The sequence below is a fragment of the Rattus norvegicus genome, chromosome 1 (assembly GCF_036323735.1).
Source record: "Rattus norvegicus strain BN/NHsdMcwi chromosome 1, GRCr8, whole genome shotgun sequence".
NCBI lineage: Eukaryota > Metazoa > Chordata > Mammalia > Rodentia > Muridae > Rattus > Rattus norvegicus.
In genome coordinates this window covers 235,444,616-235,463,587 of record NC_086019.1, presented here as the reverse complement: position 1 = coordinate 235,463,587, position 18,972 = coordinate 235,444,616, and the positions used below count along the sequence as shown (strand labels likewise).

Genomic DNA, 18,972 nt, shown 5'->3' with positions numbered 1-18,972 from the left:
AGACAGAATCATCCGGAGTGACATTGATCCTCAGAAACAGCACTCACAGCTTGATTGGACAGTCTTTGACCTTGGGCAGGGTCTGAGGCTGAGACCCCACTGTTTAGAAACACAAGTATTACCCTTAACCGTCCTAACAGCTGCTGCTGTCGCTGCTTCTTTCTAAGCAAAAACTGTAGCTATAAACAACTCTGGCAGTTATATGAAGGTTTCTTCAGCCACACTGTAATAATCCTTCAGAATCAGTGTCACCGCCCCCATGTTCAGAGGAAAGTCCTGAACTGACAGGTCAAGTATCTAGCCAAAGGTGGGCAGAGGTAAGATTTTAACTTGGATTTGTTTCTCCTAAAGTTTCTGTTATTTTTCTTTATCGTGGCACTACATTGTCAGAAAAGAAAAAATTGATAAACAGACAGAGGAAGAGATTCAAAAACTAAACGAGGGAGAAAAAAATGAGAGCATGTGTTAGGATCTTAACAGTGTCTCACAGGAAATGTTAATGTAAACCTAAGGCTTAATTGAAATAGCAGTTGCCACGTGATTATATCTTGTGAATTGGTTTTGCCCCTTGCAACAAGTTTATAGGCTCAGTCTTGGGCTTGTGGGGCAGGTCAAGGTCCAGGTGCGCACTCCCAAATCAGGATAACTGAGTTTCATCTCCGAGCTCCCATGCTGGACATAGAGAACCTGCTTCATAGCATTGTCCTCTGACCTCCACAGGCGTCCTGTGGCACATGACTCATAACACATAACTATCATGTTTCCTGACTGTCCACATCATATAGAGGAAACTAGCCTTAAGAGATACTCAAAAATCTTTTCACAATTGTCCGACATTTCCTAAGAAAGAAGATAAAAGTTCGATCTGGGTCCAAATCTGAGTCCAGACCCCACATTCTCATTTATAGTTGATAGAATGGAATTATGTTTATTTGAATAGTTATTGATGGTAACATATTGTTCACTGGGCATAGGGAGTTTTGTCCTTGTTTTTGGTCTATTTGTTTTTTGTAGATGATTCAGGTCTTGGTCAGAGACCAAGAAAATAAATGTATTCTACAAACAGCAGTGGAAGGAGAGGGGCCGGCTGGTAGGCTGTTGAGTTAAATGGAACACAACTGATACTCCACGTCAGCAGACAGCAATGGAGCATTAGCAGGTTTACTTGCTAATATAAGTAATGCTCAAAAACAGAGACCACCGCATACCAGAAAAGGTCGGAGGGGTTCACTGGACATTTTGCTTACACTACATCAGAAGTTCAGCAAGGGCAGGGAACTGGCTGAGGTTATGTGCATCTTAACTCTTAGCCCCAGCATAGCCTTAGGTACAAGTGAAGGACCAACTGAAAAGCTGAGGAATGAAGGGACAGATGCATAGCAAAACATGTTAAAAGGTGTTGGCTGTTCAGGTGGTTTTAATAGAGGAACTAGGAACCGTAGAAAGTCAAGAACAAGGGTTCCACTGACTCTCTTGAGCCTCTGCTAGGCTGATGGCCAGTTCATTGTTACCTGTTGGTATTGTTTGAACAGAGAGACCCAGTTTTAAGAAGAGTTAGGGTGGGGGTTGGGGATTTAGGGTGGTGAATGGGATAAATAAACTACAGGTAAGGAACAGGTACAGGTACAGGTAAGGAACCTGTACCAACGTTTGCACGCCACACATGGTATTAAGCACTTTTTGTGTCTAGCTCAATTCTTAAAGCAAGCATGGCAGCCAGGGGCATCGGCATTCAGTGAATATGCCTGCATGGTGTATGTTGCTATACCAGTGCCTACCTAAGCCTCCTTTCATCAATATTTAAAAACAAGTCATGCTCAGCCTATAGAAGAAGTACCGTGGTACAGGCTGACGTTGAAGCGTGAGCACATATGTCAGGACTAGAACCCTGCCATCCTATAGCATTTTTTGAAGCGTCTCAAATACTAGAAGTGTAAAAGATGACTGTGGGCAGTCATTCTGTGTGGTCCGGGGGCCAGGGGAAGGAATAAGCCCCAGTGGATAAATAAAAGCTCAACGTCAAGTAAAATTCATCCATTCACTTATTCTCATTCTCTCCCTCCTTCCCTCCCTGTAATTTTAATGTAGTTTACAAAGTGCATGTGTTTTGTTGAGATATTTCCATGTACCATCCTCTGCTCTAATTATCCTCCTCCCCCTTTCCCTTTCCCAGTGTCTCCCCCCTAGTTTGTGTCTCCCCCCCTTCTCATCCCCTTCTCATGAATGGCTCTCACTTCTGCTTTTATTTTAGATACATTTCATTTCTGTCTTTTTTCCCTCCCTTAAGGGTCGGTTCATCCTTTCTCATGATCCCCTTTCTAACACACACACACACACACACACACACACACACACACACACACACACACTAACTTCTAATGACTATGCCCACTGATCAGTAGAGGATGTTGAGCAGTAAGGGAGTTCCCTTCCATTAGAAGGATTTAGGTAGAGGCTAAAGTGACTGATGCCTTGGGAGGCAGTAGAACTTTGCAAATTAGTACTATAAGTGATATTTAGTTTCAATTATCAAAGGATCAGTTTCTCGGTTGTACTGCTCACATTGGGACAGTAGATGCCAGTGAGGCAGTCTACTCACCAGTACCGAGCTAACAGGCAGGATTATGAGACCCTACAGAGATGTACTCTGAAATTCTGTGTTTCTGTGTATGGTTCCAGTCAACCAATATTTAAACTGTATTTGTGTGCATATTGGAAATGTTTTTTCATGGCACTATTAAGGCATATTCCTATTGTATGCTGTCTATCATTGATAGGTATAATTTTGGGCCTCAGTAGTCATTGCCAACCGGAGCTTAGGCTTCCTGACTGGGCACTTCTGTTTCTTCCAGAGCCATTTCCTAAACTTCATTCACTTATACTTCTTTTTCTCCTTGCAAATTGGTCATCCCCAAAAGAAACAAATTTGATAGCAGATTGTTGGAAATTAATTACCTATGATATGCAGAGCCACTTCATAAATGTCAGTGCTGAGGAATCCCCTAGAGATGGAATTCTTACATTCAACTGAAAATTAATTGTAATTAATATAATAGGTTAATTCATTGTAATTATTTTTTAAGCCTTTTGGCAATGAGCTAATTCCCTGAGATCCACATTGCTCAGAGTGTCACAGAGAACACTTGATAAGAGTGTTCTGGTAATAAACCTTAAGCCTCTAGAAAAAAGCAAAACTATTTGTCTTTCCTTCTGGCTGGGTTTCTTCAGAAACATATTTTGGTGGCATTTGATTTCTGGAGAACAAAGGAATCCTGACAAGGTGATGCATAAATATGCCTAGCTCAAGTGGACTCTGCTCACCGGAAAAAGAGAACACAAAAGCCTTTGATTGTGCCTGGTTTTCTTTGGAAGTATATCTGCCTCAGACTCCCAGAATGCCTTTGCTCTTGGGATAAAACGTAATGGAACTGCAAATGGCAGAATCTGGCCTTTTCCCTGTCCTGATTATTTCCACTTGATTCACTTAATCTTGGGTGATTATTCAATCACGTCTGAAACAAACAAAAGAAATGACGGGGGTAGAGTTTCTGTCCCATTTGAAGAGTTATGAACATCAGCAGAATAGTCTCGAACATACCAACAAATTCAAGTCACCTCTGACAGCGCCTTGTTTTTCTGTACTAGGAAGAGTTACTCTGTTATAAGGGAAACAGCTCAAGTTCCCACACACAGGAAGCATGTCAAGCTGTGACAGGTGACTTCATTATTAAAACTGAAAAACAATCATTTGAAACAAGGACCTCATAATGTGAAGCTGTACAGAAGCTAAAGAGACATTGTGTTTTCTTGTACAGGATAAATAAAAAAGTAAACCCTAAATGATACTCACACTATCTTTTAAAAACACCGACTCACAGATAGGCCTGATAGACTCAGCTGTCCTATATGTCCCTGAGCATGACACCAAGTTTACAAGTAGCAGAATGCAGGCAACTTTCCCAGTTCTTGAGATAATAGATTAGGGCTTGAAAGGTCCCAAAGGCTCATCCATGTTAAAGTTGCCATTTGGAAGGCAGGGAAACAGTGAGCAGGCAGCCTAGGGAGACCCTTAGGACTGAAGGGAAAGGGGTGGGCGGGTTCCTGGATCTGCATGCTTCTCTGCTTCCTAGAGAAATAGGTAAGCCATTTGTTCCCTGTGTACTCCTGGCTATCTGTGCTGCCCTCTCTAGGGGCCTTAAACAATAGAATGGGCTCTCCCTTCTTAGAACATTTGCCTTGATTTCTTACCAATCCTTAAGGTAACGGACAATTAACACACATATTCTTGGTGTATGGGAAGAACAGGTACAGAAGAGAAATGAATCCACACATTCTTTTAGGTACGTCTGAGTGTTTCTGGGAAGTCCTGAGTGAGACAACACTGAGTTCTCAATGTTTCCTAACATGATTCCCAGAAATCTGCTATGAGCCAAGAACTCAAGTGCCTCCTACAGTTCAGGAGAGAGAAAGGGAGGAAGCTAGAGGGAGGGTCCTGATGGAGAAGGCCTCCTCAACCTTAAGGAGATATGGACTATAAATTACATCTCAGGTTTTGTGCCATGTCAAGGTGAAGAGGTGCAGACCTGTGCTAGTTGCTGGCTGTTGGTACAAAGTATGGAAGCTGGGAGATGATTACATCACAGCAGGGGTGGGAAGCAGCACATTGCCACGCCCAGGGGATTTGAGGAGATTGTCAGAAATCTCCCCAAAATGTTTAGTTTCATGCAAATCTTTGGAAACTTTCTATTTGGAGGGTAAAATAAGAGATGATCTCATTGTATATTTACATCACAAACCAGTAGAGGTAGTCACTTCCTTTAGATACAGTACTGAGGCTCATGCTCACAGATCCAGTTGACAGTCAGTGGCTGATTTTCACAATGCTAATGACATATTGTCCTGTGCTGTGGGTTTAGAAAGCTTTGAGGCAGACCATCTGGAGACTCAGTTGCAAACTCTGTTCACAACAAGATAGAAAAACCCAATATACAACCCAGTCACAGGATTATGGACAGATGCCACAGCCCTCCCTGTCCCCTGGGTGCTTAAGGAAAGAGTCATCTTAACAGTATTCATTTGTGTACAGTAGAAGCTCAGAACCACATAATTGCTTATTTAATGGAGTTGGATGCCTCAGAAGTTCCAACCTGAAGATCTAAAAGGTTCTTGAAGAGCCATTGGTCTTCATTCCACATTGGAATCAATCAAGCTGCAGTTTGATGGCAACAGAGATGCTTCCTAAGCAACACTTGTCAAGGCACTGCTTTCTCCTCAGACCTTTTATTACTCTGTGCTTTGGTAGGAGGTGCCATCCACTCTGAGGGAAGGTCTTAGCTCTTCAGTTAATTCTTCTAGGAAATGTCCTCACAGGCCTGCCCAAAAGCATGTCTCTTAGTTGATTTCTCGCCTAATCAGGTTAAGAGTCACGCTTAACCATCACATGACCTAGCCTGGATTTCCCTCTTACACTGTATTACATTCAGCTTCACCTTCCAGATAGAAGCTGACCACTTTCCACACCTCCTACTGCAGCAAAAACTCATTTAGATGGTGTAACAGGTACCCCCTTAGCAGGAGCGTGTAAAAGCTACTCCCTTAGCAGTTCTGTGTGTTTTCCATACAGTTTTCACAGTATTCACAGTACATCTAGCCTTCCTGCTTGCCCTCTCCCATAGTCTTGCAGTCACACAAATCAAACGCTAATTTTTTATGTTTCTGAAGGCCCATGTCCACTTGAATCCTGGCCATTTCTCTGGGTATGTGCCACATCCTCCTCTTGTTTTTTTACTCACTCCTCTCAGAGCTGTTTTCAGGCCTGTCAACTTCTTCCCTCTTCATGAATATTCAGGTGTACATCTGGCTCTCTTACTTCATTCAGGACTCTGTTCATCATAACCCTGCCTTTCAGAAGGCTTCCTTGGCCTCCTCACTAGAAAATGCCATAGAAAAACACAAACACGTTATCCCTATTAACTTGGGGAGGTTCCCCGGAGCTGAAGGAAAGCTATGGAAGGAGGAAGAAGAGCAGGAGAGCAACAGAGGACACAGAAAGGAGACATTCTAAGGACACCCCTGGGTCAAAGTCATCTTATCTCAAGATCAGAATGTCAAGGTAATTGCGAACCTGTGCCAAGAACCAGGGGTTCTCATCCAGGAGGAGCAGACTTGGTGCCTTTGGAAGGACCACTGTGCATGTACTTAGGATGGTGAATGCCAGGCTTCACCACACTCATGTTATTAGACCACAGCCAAAGCAGGGAACGAGACCAGGACACCTGAGCAGAAGTGGTCCATTCCATTTATTACCTCTTTCTCCAGTCCAAAGGAACATCCTTTTCCCTATGGGGCAGATGTCAGAAATATACAGCTGTGAGAAAATGTGTCCAGGACATTGTTAGAATACCTTGCATCACAATCTGCTAATGACCTCCTGGATAAACTAGAAGAGAATCACAAGAGGTAGGGAGAGGTGTATGTCTACAGTTTGTAGAGAAGAAGACGCTAAGACCTGGTTCAATTGAGTGTGCATTCTGGCAGGTGAGGAGTTAGGAAGGAAGGCTGGCAGGACGGTTGTTCACAGACAGAAGTGGATGCTACAGTCCTGTGACAGAGTGCCGACTCTTTAGATTATGAGTCCTCCTCATCCTCTACTTCCTCCTCCCCCTTCTTCTCCTCTTCCTCTTCTTTAGTAAAACCTGGTTACTTTTGCTCTTTCATTGACTGGACATGGCCTACTCAACTTGCAGAAGATAATCCCTCTCTTGAAGGTCATCCATCAGTGGACATGGACCACAGTCCATGCACAGTTCCTTCACAGGATCATCTAGACCCATGTCTGATGGAAAAACTAGGGCTATAGCCAAATCAAGTTGGCATGCAGCACTGGCTGTTGTGGACCCCTGCTTCAGAGGACCTGTGAGCTCCCAAAGAAAAGCTTTGGAGACTCTAGACTTTTAAAAATAAAAGGCAAAAACAAACAAGCAAAAAACAGACGTTGAGCTAAGTTCCTTGGGACAAGATGGCAGAAACCCTGCAAGACACTTTATTGTACTGTGATGGAAACGTCACTCCTTGGAGAGGTTTGCGAGGCCCTTTATGGCTAAGCAAGTCCCAGAACATCCTCAGACCTTCCCGTTTCTCCCAAGTACCCAGCCCATCCGCACTGGCATCCTTTCTCCGTTTCCTTCCAGAGTACTTACTACCTTCTCTACAATTTATTTTGAGTTTACTATTTATTTAACTTCCTAATCTAGAGTGCAAACCCTTAGGCGAGTGTCTTCGTTCTGATGGTTGTTGTGGCTCCAGAACCTAACCTGGCACTTGAATCCTGTGGAAGCCCAAGAAAGGACTGCATAGTGAAGGAGAAGGGTACGGAAAGGTGGGATTGTAGAGCCATGTTGTCTTGTGAGGGCAGCTGAAGCAGTGGTTCCAGGGGACCACTCACATGGTCTTTTGAAGGGGAGAATTAATGATCAGTAGCTTCAAATCTCTCCTCTATCCAAAGCAGCAGTAAAGACCCTGAAGTCGGGGTGGGGGCAGGGGTTGGTCAGCTCTTTGCTGTTTCCTAAGAACAACAAGAAGCTTTGTAGGAAATTTTAAATTTCTTTTTCATTCACGTAAAAGAATAGGAATCTAAATTGTTTTCAAGAATTGAACGTCACGCAGCCATTTATCTTTGTGAGTTTCACAGAGACAGATGAGTACATAGGGAACTTAAGAATCTTTTATGATAATTAGTACTTATGATGCTGGGATTAATGATTGCTTTCCCCTGTGGATAACACCAAACTTCTAGTGTCCAAAGGTCTCAAGAAGAATTCTCATGAATCTGTCAAGGTGTTTCATAAGATACAAGGCACGACGGTCTCCCCATGTTGACTGAATTATTTTTGCAGCATCTGTCTATCCAGTGACTGGAAAACATTCCCCATCTTTGTCTGTATCTTCTCCTCCCTTGACCTTTCCTGAAACCTGCTAATTAGAGGTCTGAAGCTTGTGCTTCAATGGAAAAAAAATGCTTTAACATCATAGCTAAACACAGAAGATATGGTGATTTTTTAACGTCTACATGAAAGGAATATTACATTTTTATCAGCCCATCTCCACAAAGCATTTCCTCTTTCTATAGCAAATAAACTTCTAGCTCTGCTCATTAGGATTCTTGAGCAATTTTAAAGGCTCATCCTTGGGCCGCAGCACCATTCCCACGTAGGAACTCGGGAGTGCCCCGAGGGAATCTCTGACCTGTGCCCATCCAGAGACGTATATTCACCGATGATCCTGACGTAATTAAGCTGTGCCCTGTTTCTTTTCCATATAACCCTAGAAGCTTAGAGGTTGTTGATGCGAACACTAGGACATTATTTTTTATGAGTACTTGAAATTTTCCTTTCCACCTAAAACTGCGTTAGGTTGGAGGACACCCCTTCAGGAGATTCGACTCTGTCTTCCTTCTCTTTCATTTCAACCTGGAAGATCCTTTCCTAGACTGGGAACTGGACTGGATATACAACTTCTTCTCATGACTCACTATTCACATGCACCTTTCCTTTGGAAATCCTGCCTGATGTTCTGAGGCCTGTTTAATTTAAGAAGCACTTTTTAGAACCATGCCTAATCCTAGAGAAAACTAACTTAACTCTCACCACGAAGTCGTGTGGAATCACGCTGCCAGAAAACACGAGTGCTGTTGAAGCTAAGGAAGATTGCCTGTGTTCCATGCCAGGATTCCCATGGCTATGAAATTCCTTGGAAAGATCTCACTGGTACTGATAACTGGAAAACCCTGGAGTGAGTAGTGGGTAATCGAAAGCAGAAAGCATTCATTTCTGCCCTTAGTAGAACATGTGCACCCCAGATCACATTTTAATGATGGAAGATAAATTAAAAGTGATGACCAGAACTCATTCTAAGCCTTGATTTTTTTCCAGTTTTTTTTCCAGCATGTGTTAGGTTCATAAGAAAATAACAAACATATCTTCTAAAGGTCCTAAGAGGGTTAGGCATTAACATAGGCAGTCCTGATCAAAAAGTTCCATAGCCAACGCTAAGGATGTTGTGTTGATCTCATTGCTGTGTGAGCTAAATGCTCCTTCTTTATGACCTTGCCCCTCGGGTTGCCTTAATACTCGTGTATTAATACTCAATGGTCTGGGTAGAGATTTGCTCTCAACTGAGATCTAAGAAGTACCATTTTATGTGTGTGTGTATGCATGTCTTCTCTGTCTGACCTTACTTTTCATTGATATAAAAAAAAATTCTAGTAAAAGAGGTCCATGTAGCTCACCATTTTTGAGACCTTAATAGTCAGATGCCATGGTGGCCAACTGAGGGCCCCTTGGGCTGTCACATGGGAAGTGGTTTCAGAGTGGGGAGCATATGTTCAAAGGATAAACAAAACATAGACCGACTCAGGGTTCGGCTTTCTCTTACTTTCTTGAGAAATAAATTGGGGTCCCACAGGATCTACCTCAATCTATGAGAACAACACCATCCCAGGCCTAATGAACTCCCGCTAAGCTCTACCTCTGAATGCTCCCTCCAGCTTCCCTCCATTTCACACCAGGAACCTAGCTAGCTCTGAACTCAGACGAAAAGGAATCCACCGGTAGCAGTCTGTGCTCATGTGTGTTCAGAGTTCAGGTCAAAGTCTTTATTAGTGTTCTGGTGATATTGATCAGTTAGCACTACTAACGAGAAAGCCATAGTGTGGAGCAGTTGCCAACTTCTGTATTGCAAATATTTTCACCATGACCAGTTTCAAGCTATGTGTTTGACATCATCAGGCTGTGGGAAAGACGCACACACAGACACTCTTGAATTGGCACAGTGACTCTAGTCCACCATTGCAATGTGGAGAATTAGAAGACAGGAGAAGATTGTCAGAAGTAGAATAAATAAATTCATAATGTTATGGCTATAAGTAAATCTGAGCTCAATAATTACATTTCTGATTCTGTTTGGGTTGGATGTTATTATTACCATTTTGCATACAAAATCTTGATTTATGAACAAAGTAGTAGTTCAGTGACTTAATGAGTGATTTTTGTTTTTTAGTTGTCCTGATTGTGGACATTAAAGAACATTTTCCAGTTTTGGGTATTGCTTTAAATCATACTATATATCATTAGGAGAATGTATACATATTTCTTTGGGTGAACATTGTCCTTCATATTTCTGGATATTTCCTTAGGACAGGTTGAAGAACCAAATTATTTTGATTATGGGTTTTAAAATATATTCACTAATGCCCTCTAGAAATTTTGTGCCAACATACTCATCTACTAGTGTGTGTGTGTGTGTGTGTGTGTGTGTGTGAGAGAGAGAGAGAGAGAGAGAGAGAGACAGAGACAGAGACAGAGAGACAGAGAGACAGAGAGAGACAGAGAGAGACAGAGACAGAGAATGTGTATGAATGTTTTGTCTGTATGTGTGTATGTGTACTGTGTATGTGCTTGGTGCTCACAGAGGTCAGAAGAGGGTGTCAGATCCCTTGGGATTGGAGTTACAGATACTTGGGAACCACCATGTGTGGTGCTGGGAACTAAAACCAAGTCCTCTGTTGGAGTAACAAGTGCTGTTAGCCAGAGAGCCATACATCTGCACCTGATAAATCACTATTAAGGTCTTTCTTGGCAAGTGTAGTGAATTTTTAAAAATACTATACATGTGTTAATGGAAAAATAAAATACATAACAAAAGCTGAATTGCTTTTATGAAGACATTTCCAAAATCTATTTTTGAAGTTATAATTGCATCATTTCTTCTTCCTTTTCATCCCTCCAAACCTTCCCATGTACTTCCTTGCTCTTTTTCTAATGTATGGTCTCTCGTTTTCATTAATTGCTATAGCATGTATAACATACATTTATATTTCTAAATGTACCATGCTTAGTATAATGTTACATGTATGTTTTCAGGGCCGATCATTCGTTATTGGATACCTAATTAGTGCGCCTTCCCTGGAGAAGACGGTTTCTCCCCCTCTCCACTGTCCTTAGTTGCCTGTAGTTCTGTGTGAGAGTTGAGACCTCAGGGGATTACCCCATCCACTGAGCGTGTTTATTGGTGATGTCATTGTTCAGCTCATCTTTAGGCAGGCATATTGTTGAGACTTGATGGCTATAACAACCGATTTTATTAGGAAACAGTCTCACAGCAAACTCTCTGATCCTCGCAATCTCTCAGCCCCCTCTTCTGCAATGTTTCCTGAGCCTTAGATGTGAAACTGTTTTAGCAGGGCAGCCAATGGGACTGGGCTCCACTATTCTCTGTTTTGATTGGTTGTGGTTTTCTCTGATTGTCTGTCTATTGCGCAGAGAAGTTTCTTTGATGAGACACGAGGGTACAAAGACATATGCTTACACTGTTGTAGGGATTATGCCGGGTTAGTAAACTGATGGTCATAGGTTCTTCTCCGACATCTGTGACTTCACTGGCACTTGAGTTTCCTGTATTACCCATGGTATCCCTCTTGAGAGGGCCTTAAGTCCAACTAGAGAGCTGTTGGTTAACACCACTGTACCGTTATAATGCCAAGCACTCATTTTATGTGTGTTGTCATTTTTAGACATGAGAAGTTCATACATGTATACTATACTTGTATCATGTCCACCACGAACTTCTCCCATGTCTTTCTTCTTCACAGCCCCCTGGAATTCACAACCTCCACTTCTGTAATTATTGTGGCGTATACATCACCCCTTTGAGTTCTTCTTTTCAACCTATTTATAGAGGAAGAAGCCCCAGTGTGTAACAGTTTCCCTTTGTACACTCCTTTGTCCCATTCCCCTTAACATAGTCTTTCTCTGTTCCCCGGACTTGCTCAGTGCCCGCCTCACCACTCCACGGATCGTTTAGAACATGTCAAAGCAAGCAGGCTCCCCCAGCCGCCAACACCCAGTCTCTGGGGCACCTTGCTTCACTTCTTCTCAAATGTGTTACCAATTTTAAACTGAGGATGTGTTCCCTGCATTAGTCCCAAGTAGCCCCCACATATGTCCTCAAGACCGCTCTTCTCTAAGTCACTTTCTCTGGCATTTAGCGCCGTCTCCTTTTTATAATTGTTCTCGTTGTTCCTTGTCTTCCCAGAAAGAATCAAAGTTTATAAAGACAGTGAATGCTCCCACAGTCGAGAGAGGCATTTGTCAGAGAAATAAGAAGACTCCAACCCTATGTCTAAAGGCTTTGTGTTACCTTTATGAAATCAGTTTGTATATAGTTTTTGAATACTGAAGATAACCACTTGTGATATTTCTAAACAAACACAGTTTTTAGATTGTTAAACACTATGTTTTAACACAATTAGGTTAGTGTTTTTATGTCACCAAATGTTCCATTGAATTTTTCATCGAAGCTTTATTTACAAAATTTGTGTTTGTAAAGATACTGGGGATGTGGATGTCTCAGTTCTTAAACTGATTGCTATACCAGTGTGCAGGACTTGAATTCACCCCCTAGAACCCATGTAAAAAATCAGGTGTGATGGTACATGCTTGTCATCCCAGCCCAGGAATGTTGGTTCCAGGAGAATCCCTGCACGTCACTGGTTGTCAGTGCGGTCTGACTGGTGAACTGCAAGCCTCTGAGCCCTGTTAGAGAAGTAGGCAGTAACCTGAGGATTCCAGGACTTCTTTTCAGTCTACACACATGTATAAAAACATTCACATGCAAACAGACACACACACACACACACACACACACACACAGGTGCATGTACACACAGATGCACACACACGTACACATTAACACACAAGTACACATTCACACGTAAACACACAAAATCACTCCACATATAGATACATGCACACAGGCACATAGATGCATACTCACACATACACACACACACACACTCACAGACATACAAGCATAAGCACTTGTACAAATGAGCACCCACACATTATAAAATGAATCAAGTAAATTTTTACCTATACTACATTATAACTCCATTTTGGTTTAATTTTTACATGTGAATCTTGTATAAAATTGATTTTGTTGTAGGTGACTAAATGAAAATGTAAAGTCCTCTTTTTTTCATGTCACTAAGTATCAGTGTTTGTTGCTGTTGTTGATGATGATGATGATATTAATGGTTTTGTTTATTCTTTCTGTATATTTCAATTTTAGCTGGGGTGTTTTTCTCTTGTGTAAAATTTAAAGGGTCAAATCCAGTAGAGATTTCTGGATATTTTTGAGCCAGCATCTCTGTCCATAAAAGTACTTTGTAGTGTGGGCAGAGCCTGTTTGAGCTTGTTTTTGGCATCATTATAACTTTTGAGTGGATACTAAGCAAACATAAATGAGAATAGAACAGGAAGCCGGGCTCCCAGAAGTGCACCTATCAAGGTCTGTTTCCTAAAGCACCTGTCAGGTGTTCTAGGGCTGCAGAACTGACCCTTCTGTTGACTTTGTGTTCCACTCACTCCTGCCTGTCTCTCCATGGATGCTTGATGCATATTTGTGGCTCGAATTGCACAAATGCTTAGAGGATACAGCATTTACAGACAGGTGTTCTAAGGATCAGCTTTCTCTATTTCTCTCTCTTTTCTCCTTTCAGCTACGGTCCAGCACTGAGCTCCATCCAGATCTCCTCACAGACTGCCTCGCTGTGCAGCCTCTGCAGCCAGCCACTTCCCCCAGAGATGCTGCTGATCGCACCGTGGGACACTCCCCAGGGCCTGGGCCTGAACTCTATTCAGGTAAGAATGCAACAGTGAGTCCCGTTCACCTGAGAGTCATCGGCACTCGGTTGTTTCCGTGGCCTGTAGTTACTGACTTGTGCCAGATTGGCAAAGTAGCTCTTCTTTTCCTTCATAAAGAACAAGGTTGAATAACACATTAGTTCATCTAGTTCTGGACTTCTGCCGGAAGGTAGGAGCACCCACCCCTCCCAGGAAGTTTAAGCCCTACTTATTTAGACTCAGAAGAAATGGTTGGTCTTGAAGCAAGCAGCAGACTGCGTCCTAAATGGTACCGCGGATTCTAAATGGAACTGTATTCATTACTTCTCCATTTTGAATGGAATTCCCAAGTTGATATAAAAACTTGGACATTAGCAAACCAATCTACTTGTAAAAGTCTCCCAACCAATGGGAGAGGAAGGGAAGACACTTTCGATCTCTGCTCTTCTGCCTAGGTTTGAATTGTAGGTGACCCTATATTCATAAAATTGCAGGTTGCCGGGTTGGGGATTTAGCTCAGCGGTAGAGCACTTGCCTAACAAGTGCAGGGCCCTGGGTTCGGTCCCCAGCTCCGAAAAAGAGAAAAAAGAAAAAACAATTGCAGCTTGCAACAAAAAGGGAAAGATTATTTTAATGCAGTAACAAAACGCACTGTTTTTCTTTGATTGCCTTAGCTTGCAGTTTGAGTGCATTTTCTAGACCCTGCTGGTGGGGTACTTGAGCAAACATAATTAGTCTTATTACTTTACATGCAGAAAACTCTTGCTGCAAGCCATCAGAAATCAAGTAGCTTTTGCAACACACTGTAGACAATGAGACTCTCCATTTTCAGTGACTCACAAATCTTATTTCTTCCCATCTGTATCTCAATCCATAGCCAGGTTGGCAGCATGCTGGCTGTCTTCTTTTCCTTTTGAGAAGTACTAATAAGCCACAGAGAATGAAGAATTTCCTGGTACAATACAGTGGAATAGGAGAAAGACATACCTGTGTAGGTTTGTAAAGCTTGACAGTTCTCAAGACGATCCAGTGCAGAAGAAAAGGGCGGTAGGCAGTCACTCAAGAGCATCAGTCATCAAGATGGTCATTAATCGTAGTGGGCTAGCATCAAGGTACCTTCAACAGTTGCTTAGGGACTTTTTCTTTGAAACAACATCGCCTCATCTTTTTCAGATCCAGAGAAATTGATTAAACCTTATGTGAAGGACTTAAAAGATGCAAAGATACCTCATCAAATATATGTGTCTGCTGCAGGACACCACCAATACATACTGAAAACCTTTGTATAAGACATAAGTGAAAAGATATGACTAGCTTTTGTTTACATAGGGGCTTTTGATTCACATATTGCTGGCACATGAACATTTATTCTAACCCATTAAACGAATCAGTAATATAGTTAAAACAAACCATCACCATCCCTGTCCTTTTTCAGCCAATGACGATTCCTTGCTAAAGATCTGGAACTCAGAAGTTAAGGTCAAAGGTAAATCAGAAGGGACTGAGAACCCACATATAATAGCAACACTTCGTGGCGATTGGTCAGTCTTGTCCCATATTTTGGCTGCTATGACACCTGCCACTATGGAAAACGTCTATGTTGTATGCATCTAGCATACAGTTCATTTTCAGCTCTCATGTTGGACTGGATGTATGTTTTTACATGCCTGGTACTATTTTTAAAGTTTTAGAATCTTCAACTTTTTCAGGTTTAGTTTTAGTTTGAAATGGCTTTGTCATCCGGGATACTTTTCTATCTTTGGTTCTCATGAAGATGGTGAGCTCTTGCTTTTGAGCCTCCAGCCGTAGTGAAGAGAGGTAACACCAGACCAGGAGGTGTGTGTTGCCGTGGCCATCAGTGCTGCGTTCTGCAGTTGGCAAATTTTCTGCCCCTGAGAACACTTGAAGTAGGTAGGCACCACCCTTCCGGCATTTCCCTGCGAGTTTACCTCCCCAGGTAGCTCATACGTGTCAAAGTTTATTCTCCGTACTTTCTGTAGGTGCTAGTGTACTTTCTTGGCTTCTGAATTATTTTTAAATAATTGATTATGTCTTTCGAGTTGCTGAATAGGCGACAAACCGAGAGGCAAAACCAGACAGGGAGAAAAACTATAAAAGCAACCTCCCATGCCTTCTTTGTTAAGCTCTAGACATGCACAGTGAAGAGTGCATGTGTATGCCAGCTGCACATGGGTTAAAGCTCTGCAGACGCATACCAACCCATGGCATGTGCCAAAGGCATGCGGGGCACTGTTCCTCAATTAGTTAGACGTGAAACCAGAATTGTTAGGTCTACTTGATGGACTCAACACTTGGCTTCGTGGTAGAAATACTTTGAGATGGCCAGGGTATGGTTCAATGGTGGAGAGCTTGTCTAGCATGTGTAAGACCTTGGGTTTTTATCACCAGCTCTTCACAAAGTACTTGGATGGTCTCTTCAGATTCTGTTAATAAAAATCAGGGAGCTGCAGCAAGTCAAGAAAGTACTTGCTTAATGGTTATGTATGCCTTTAGTTGCTAGAGAAGTGATTTAGCATAAAGTATGTTTATGGAAACCTGTTGAGTGTGTGCGGGTGTAGGAGAGGAAGCCCTTAACTTAACTACCGCTTTGAGCTCCGTCATCCCTCAGATGTCACAGGATTCATGTGTATGGGATTAAGATGTACAGGGAAAATGGCAGTTCTGATACACAGAAATCCAGTATATCCTGAAGTATCTACTTCCTTTATTGAAGCAGACTTCTCAGATTGACAAGACTGGCTGATCAGAATGGATTGCCTAAGAAAACTTATCTTTGTCAGAGAAAACAGTGTTTTGTTTAAAAGGATGAAATAGACTTGAGCGCATGCTGTGAGGATGATTTAAAATTGTGCCGTTTACTTTCTCACTCTTGGAAAATTCCTGGGCTCCCCAGGCCTATTGCTGAGCTGGCCCCGGGGGCAGGGGCAGTGGTGAGAAAGCCCTGAAGAGTGGATCATTTCTATTTTGTTTTTCAGAGACTATGGCCTAGGTCAATCTCGAAAATTTTTTTGAGAATCTGTTAGGAGGTTTCCTAGCTGGTCCAAGTGTGATGCCCTGTTCATTGCGTTAGGACCCATATAAAGCCCAGCTCCTATAAATGCACTAACGAAGGAGGAAAGTCTAAATGTCATGGGTTTACAGCAGCATGGACCAAGAGTCCTGTGCTGATTTAGCCGAGGGTTTGGGTTTGTACAAACAAAGAATGCCACAGGTAAATGATCTGACCCATGTGGCCACAAAAGTACTGGCTCCCTCTAAAGCCCAGCTGTAACTATCTGGCCTCAGTATGAGCTGATTTTGGTGAACCTATGACTTTAGTCATAGCCTTGGTGTTAGACATTAGAATCATCCACCAGAAACCCAAATCCTTGGGACTGGCTCAGAGCTACTGATCAGTGGGGCTAAAGTTACAAATGAATGCAGTCAGGGGACACAGAGGAGATGAGGCCTGCTTGTTATATGGAGAGATGGCCATGCAGGACATGCTCCTGACACTACAGGCCTTTGACGAGATGGTTGAGAGAGTCACATCCCACAGAAACTACTGTGAAATGGAAAGCTATTGTGGCAGAAACCGAAGAGATTCAAGAATGGTACTGACTCCGTTGGGTTATAAAGTAATCCTTATGTTTAGAGCTAATAAGCCCTATTGAATATTCATATTTTAGTGTTACTTTAAGCTTTTCAGGGGGACAAAAGCTCCCCCTTTGTTCTGATACCAATAATATATAAGCATAAAGAAGGAAACATAGGAAGTTAATTTATAAAGTTTTATATTGCTAGGAGAAGGAAGCTTTTCCTCTGCAATGATATCAGTTTCTGTAATAAATAGCACTGTGTTAACATGCTTTATGAATAGTGTTTCATTTTAGTATAATCTCGTGTTACATGTTTTAATATACTTTCTACATTCTTAGATTGAGTATATTGGCTGTCTTTGGATAGCTTCTTAGAAAGTTGTAAATGTTAGGCATAATTTTCTGTAAAAGAGCCTCCCATGGTCTCTTTTCAGAAAAAAAAATGGTTGTTAATTTACAAGGGTGTTCATTAGAGGGTTCTAAACTGACACACAAATTTCCCAGTAGGTTAAACTTTATAGGAAAGAGCTGGGAAAGATGAATGTAACCTCCATTAAAGTCTTCAGAAAGACACAGAGCATTGTAAAACACACAACTGTATCTTGCATTATCTTTGGAAGCACTGTTATGCTTGTAATTTACAAAGGGAAGAAACTTTGGAATGGGGTGGACAGAAGGGAATGGAGACAAAAGGAATATGAAGGAAATATCTGACAGTGCTTTCATGATGCCTCTCCTGATGGCTTCTCAGGTTGTCATCTGAATCCATAACACCTTATCAACCTGAGGGTCCTGACACCTCTGGAGATTGAAGGAACTTTTCATAGGGGTCACATACCACATACCACCCTGCATGTTGGATATTTGCATTATGATTCATAACAATACCAAAATTATACTTATGAAGTAGCCATGAGAATAACTTTATGGTTGGGAGGGGGTCACCACAGTATGAAGAACTGTATTAAAGGATCACAGCATTACGAAGGTTGAGAACCTCTGATATAGAACATCTGCTATCTGTGATTGTGACCATAGGAGCAAACCTCATGTCCTCGATGGGTTTTAATGCCCCTGATGTAGAGTTCCATCCTCCTTAAACCTGAGGTGGTCCACTAGTGTGTATAAGGACAGCAGAAGGCCTTGTGAAAATGCAGTTTTCTGAATACATCCCTGGAATTTCCAATTCCATAGTTCGGAACAAACCCAACGTTTTTCAGTCTCTGCTAGATTATTCTAACAAGTTCCAAGGCTATGTGGGGTTCTGTCCAGTTGCTCACTTTGAAATCCATTGTCTTGACTCACAATGTATGAGTTCTTTCAACAACCCAATTTGAATTTGTAGAGGGCAATTAGAGTATGAGTTTGTAGGGCACGTGGGTTGCTCACTGTGGAATCCTTTAAAAGGCTCATTTGATTCTTTGCTTTTTGGTTTGTTGCTGTTGTTGTTAAGAGTGAGCTTTTACAATAGTGATAAAAACTGCATGGTATTGGTACAGAGACAGACAGATAGACCAATGGAATAGAATTGAAGACCCAGAAATGAACCCACACACCTATGGTCACTTGATTTTCGACAAAGGAGCCAAAACCATCCAATGGAAAAAAGATAGCATTTTCAGCAAATGGTGCTGGTTCAACTGGAGGGCAACATGTAGAAGAATGCAGATCGATCCATGCTTATCACCCTGTAC

The 18,972-nt window shown here is 42.0% G+C and overlaps 1 protein-coding gene across 4 annotated transcripts in view; it reads left to right on the top strand.

The window, feature by feature from the left end:
- The window catches only part of Glis3 (GLIS family zinc finger 3), a 419,850-nt gene that overhangs the window by 345,829 nt on the left and 55,049 nt on the right, over positions 1 to 18,972 (top strand). For all 4 annotated transcript variants that reach the window (XM_039101395.2, XM_039101397.2, XM_063281030.1 and 1 more), the window contains one exon: positions 13,556 to 13,697. In XM_039101395.2, the coding sequence (XP_038957323.1) occupies positions 13,556 to 13,697 (142 nt within the window). The remainder of the gene's footprint in view (positions 1 to 13,555; positions 13,698 to 18,972) is intronic.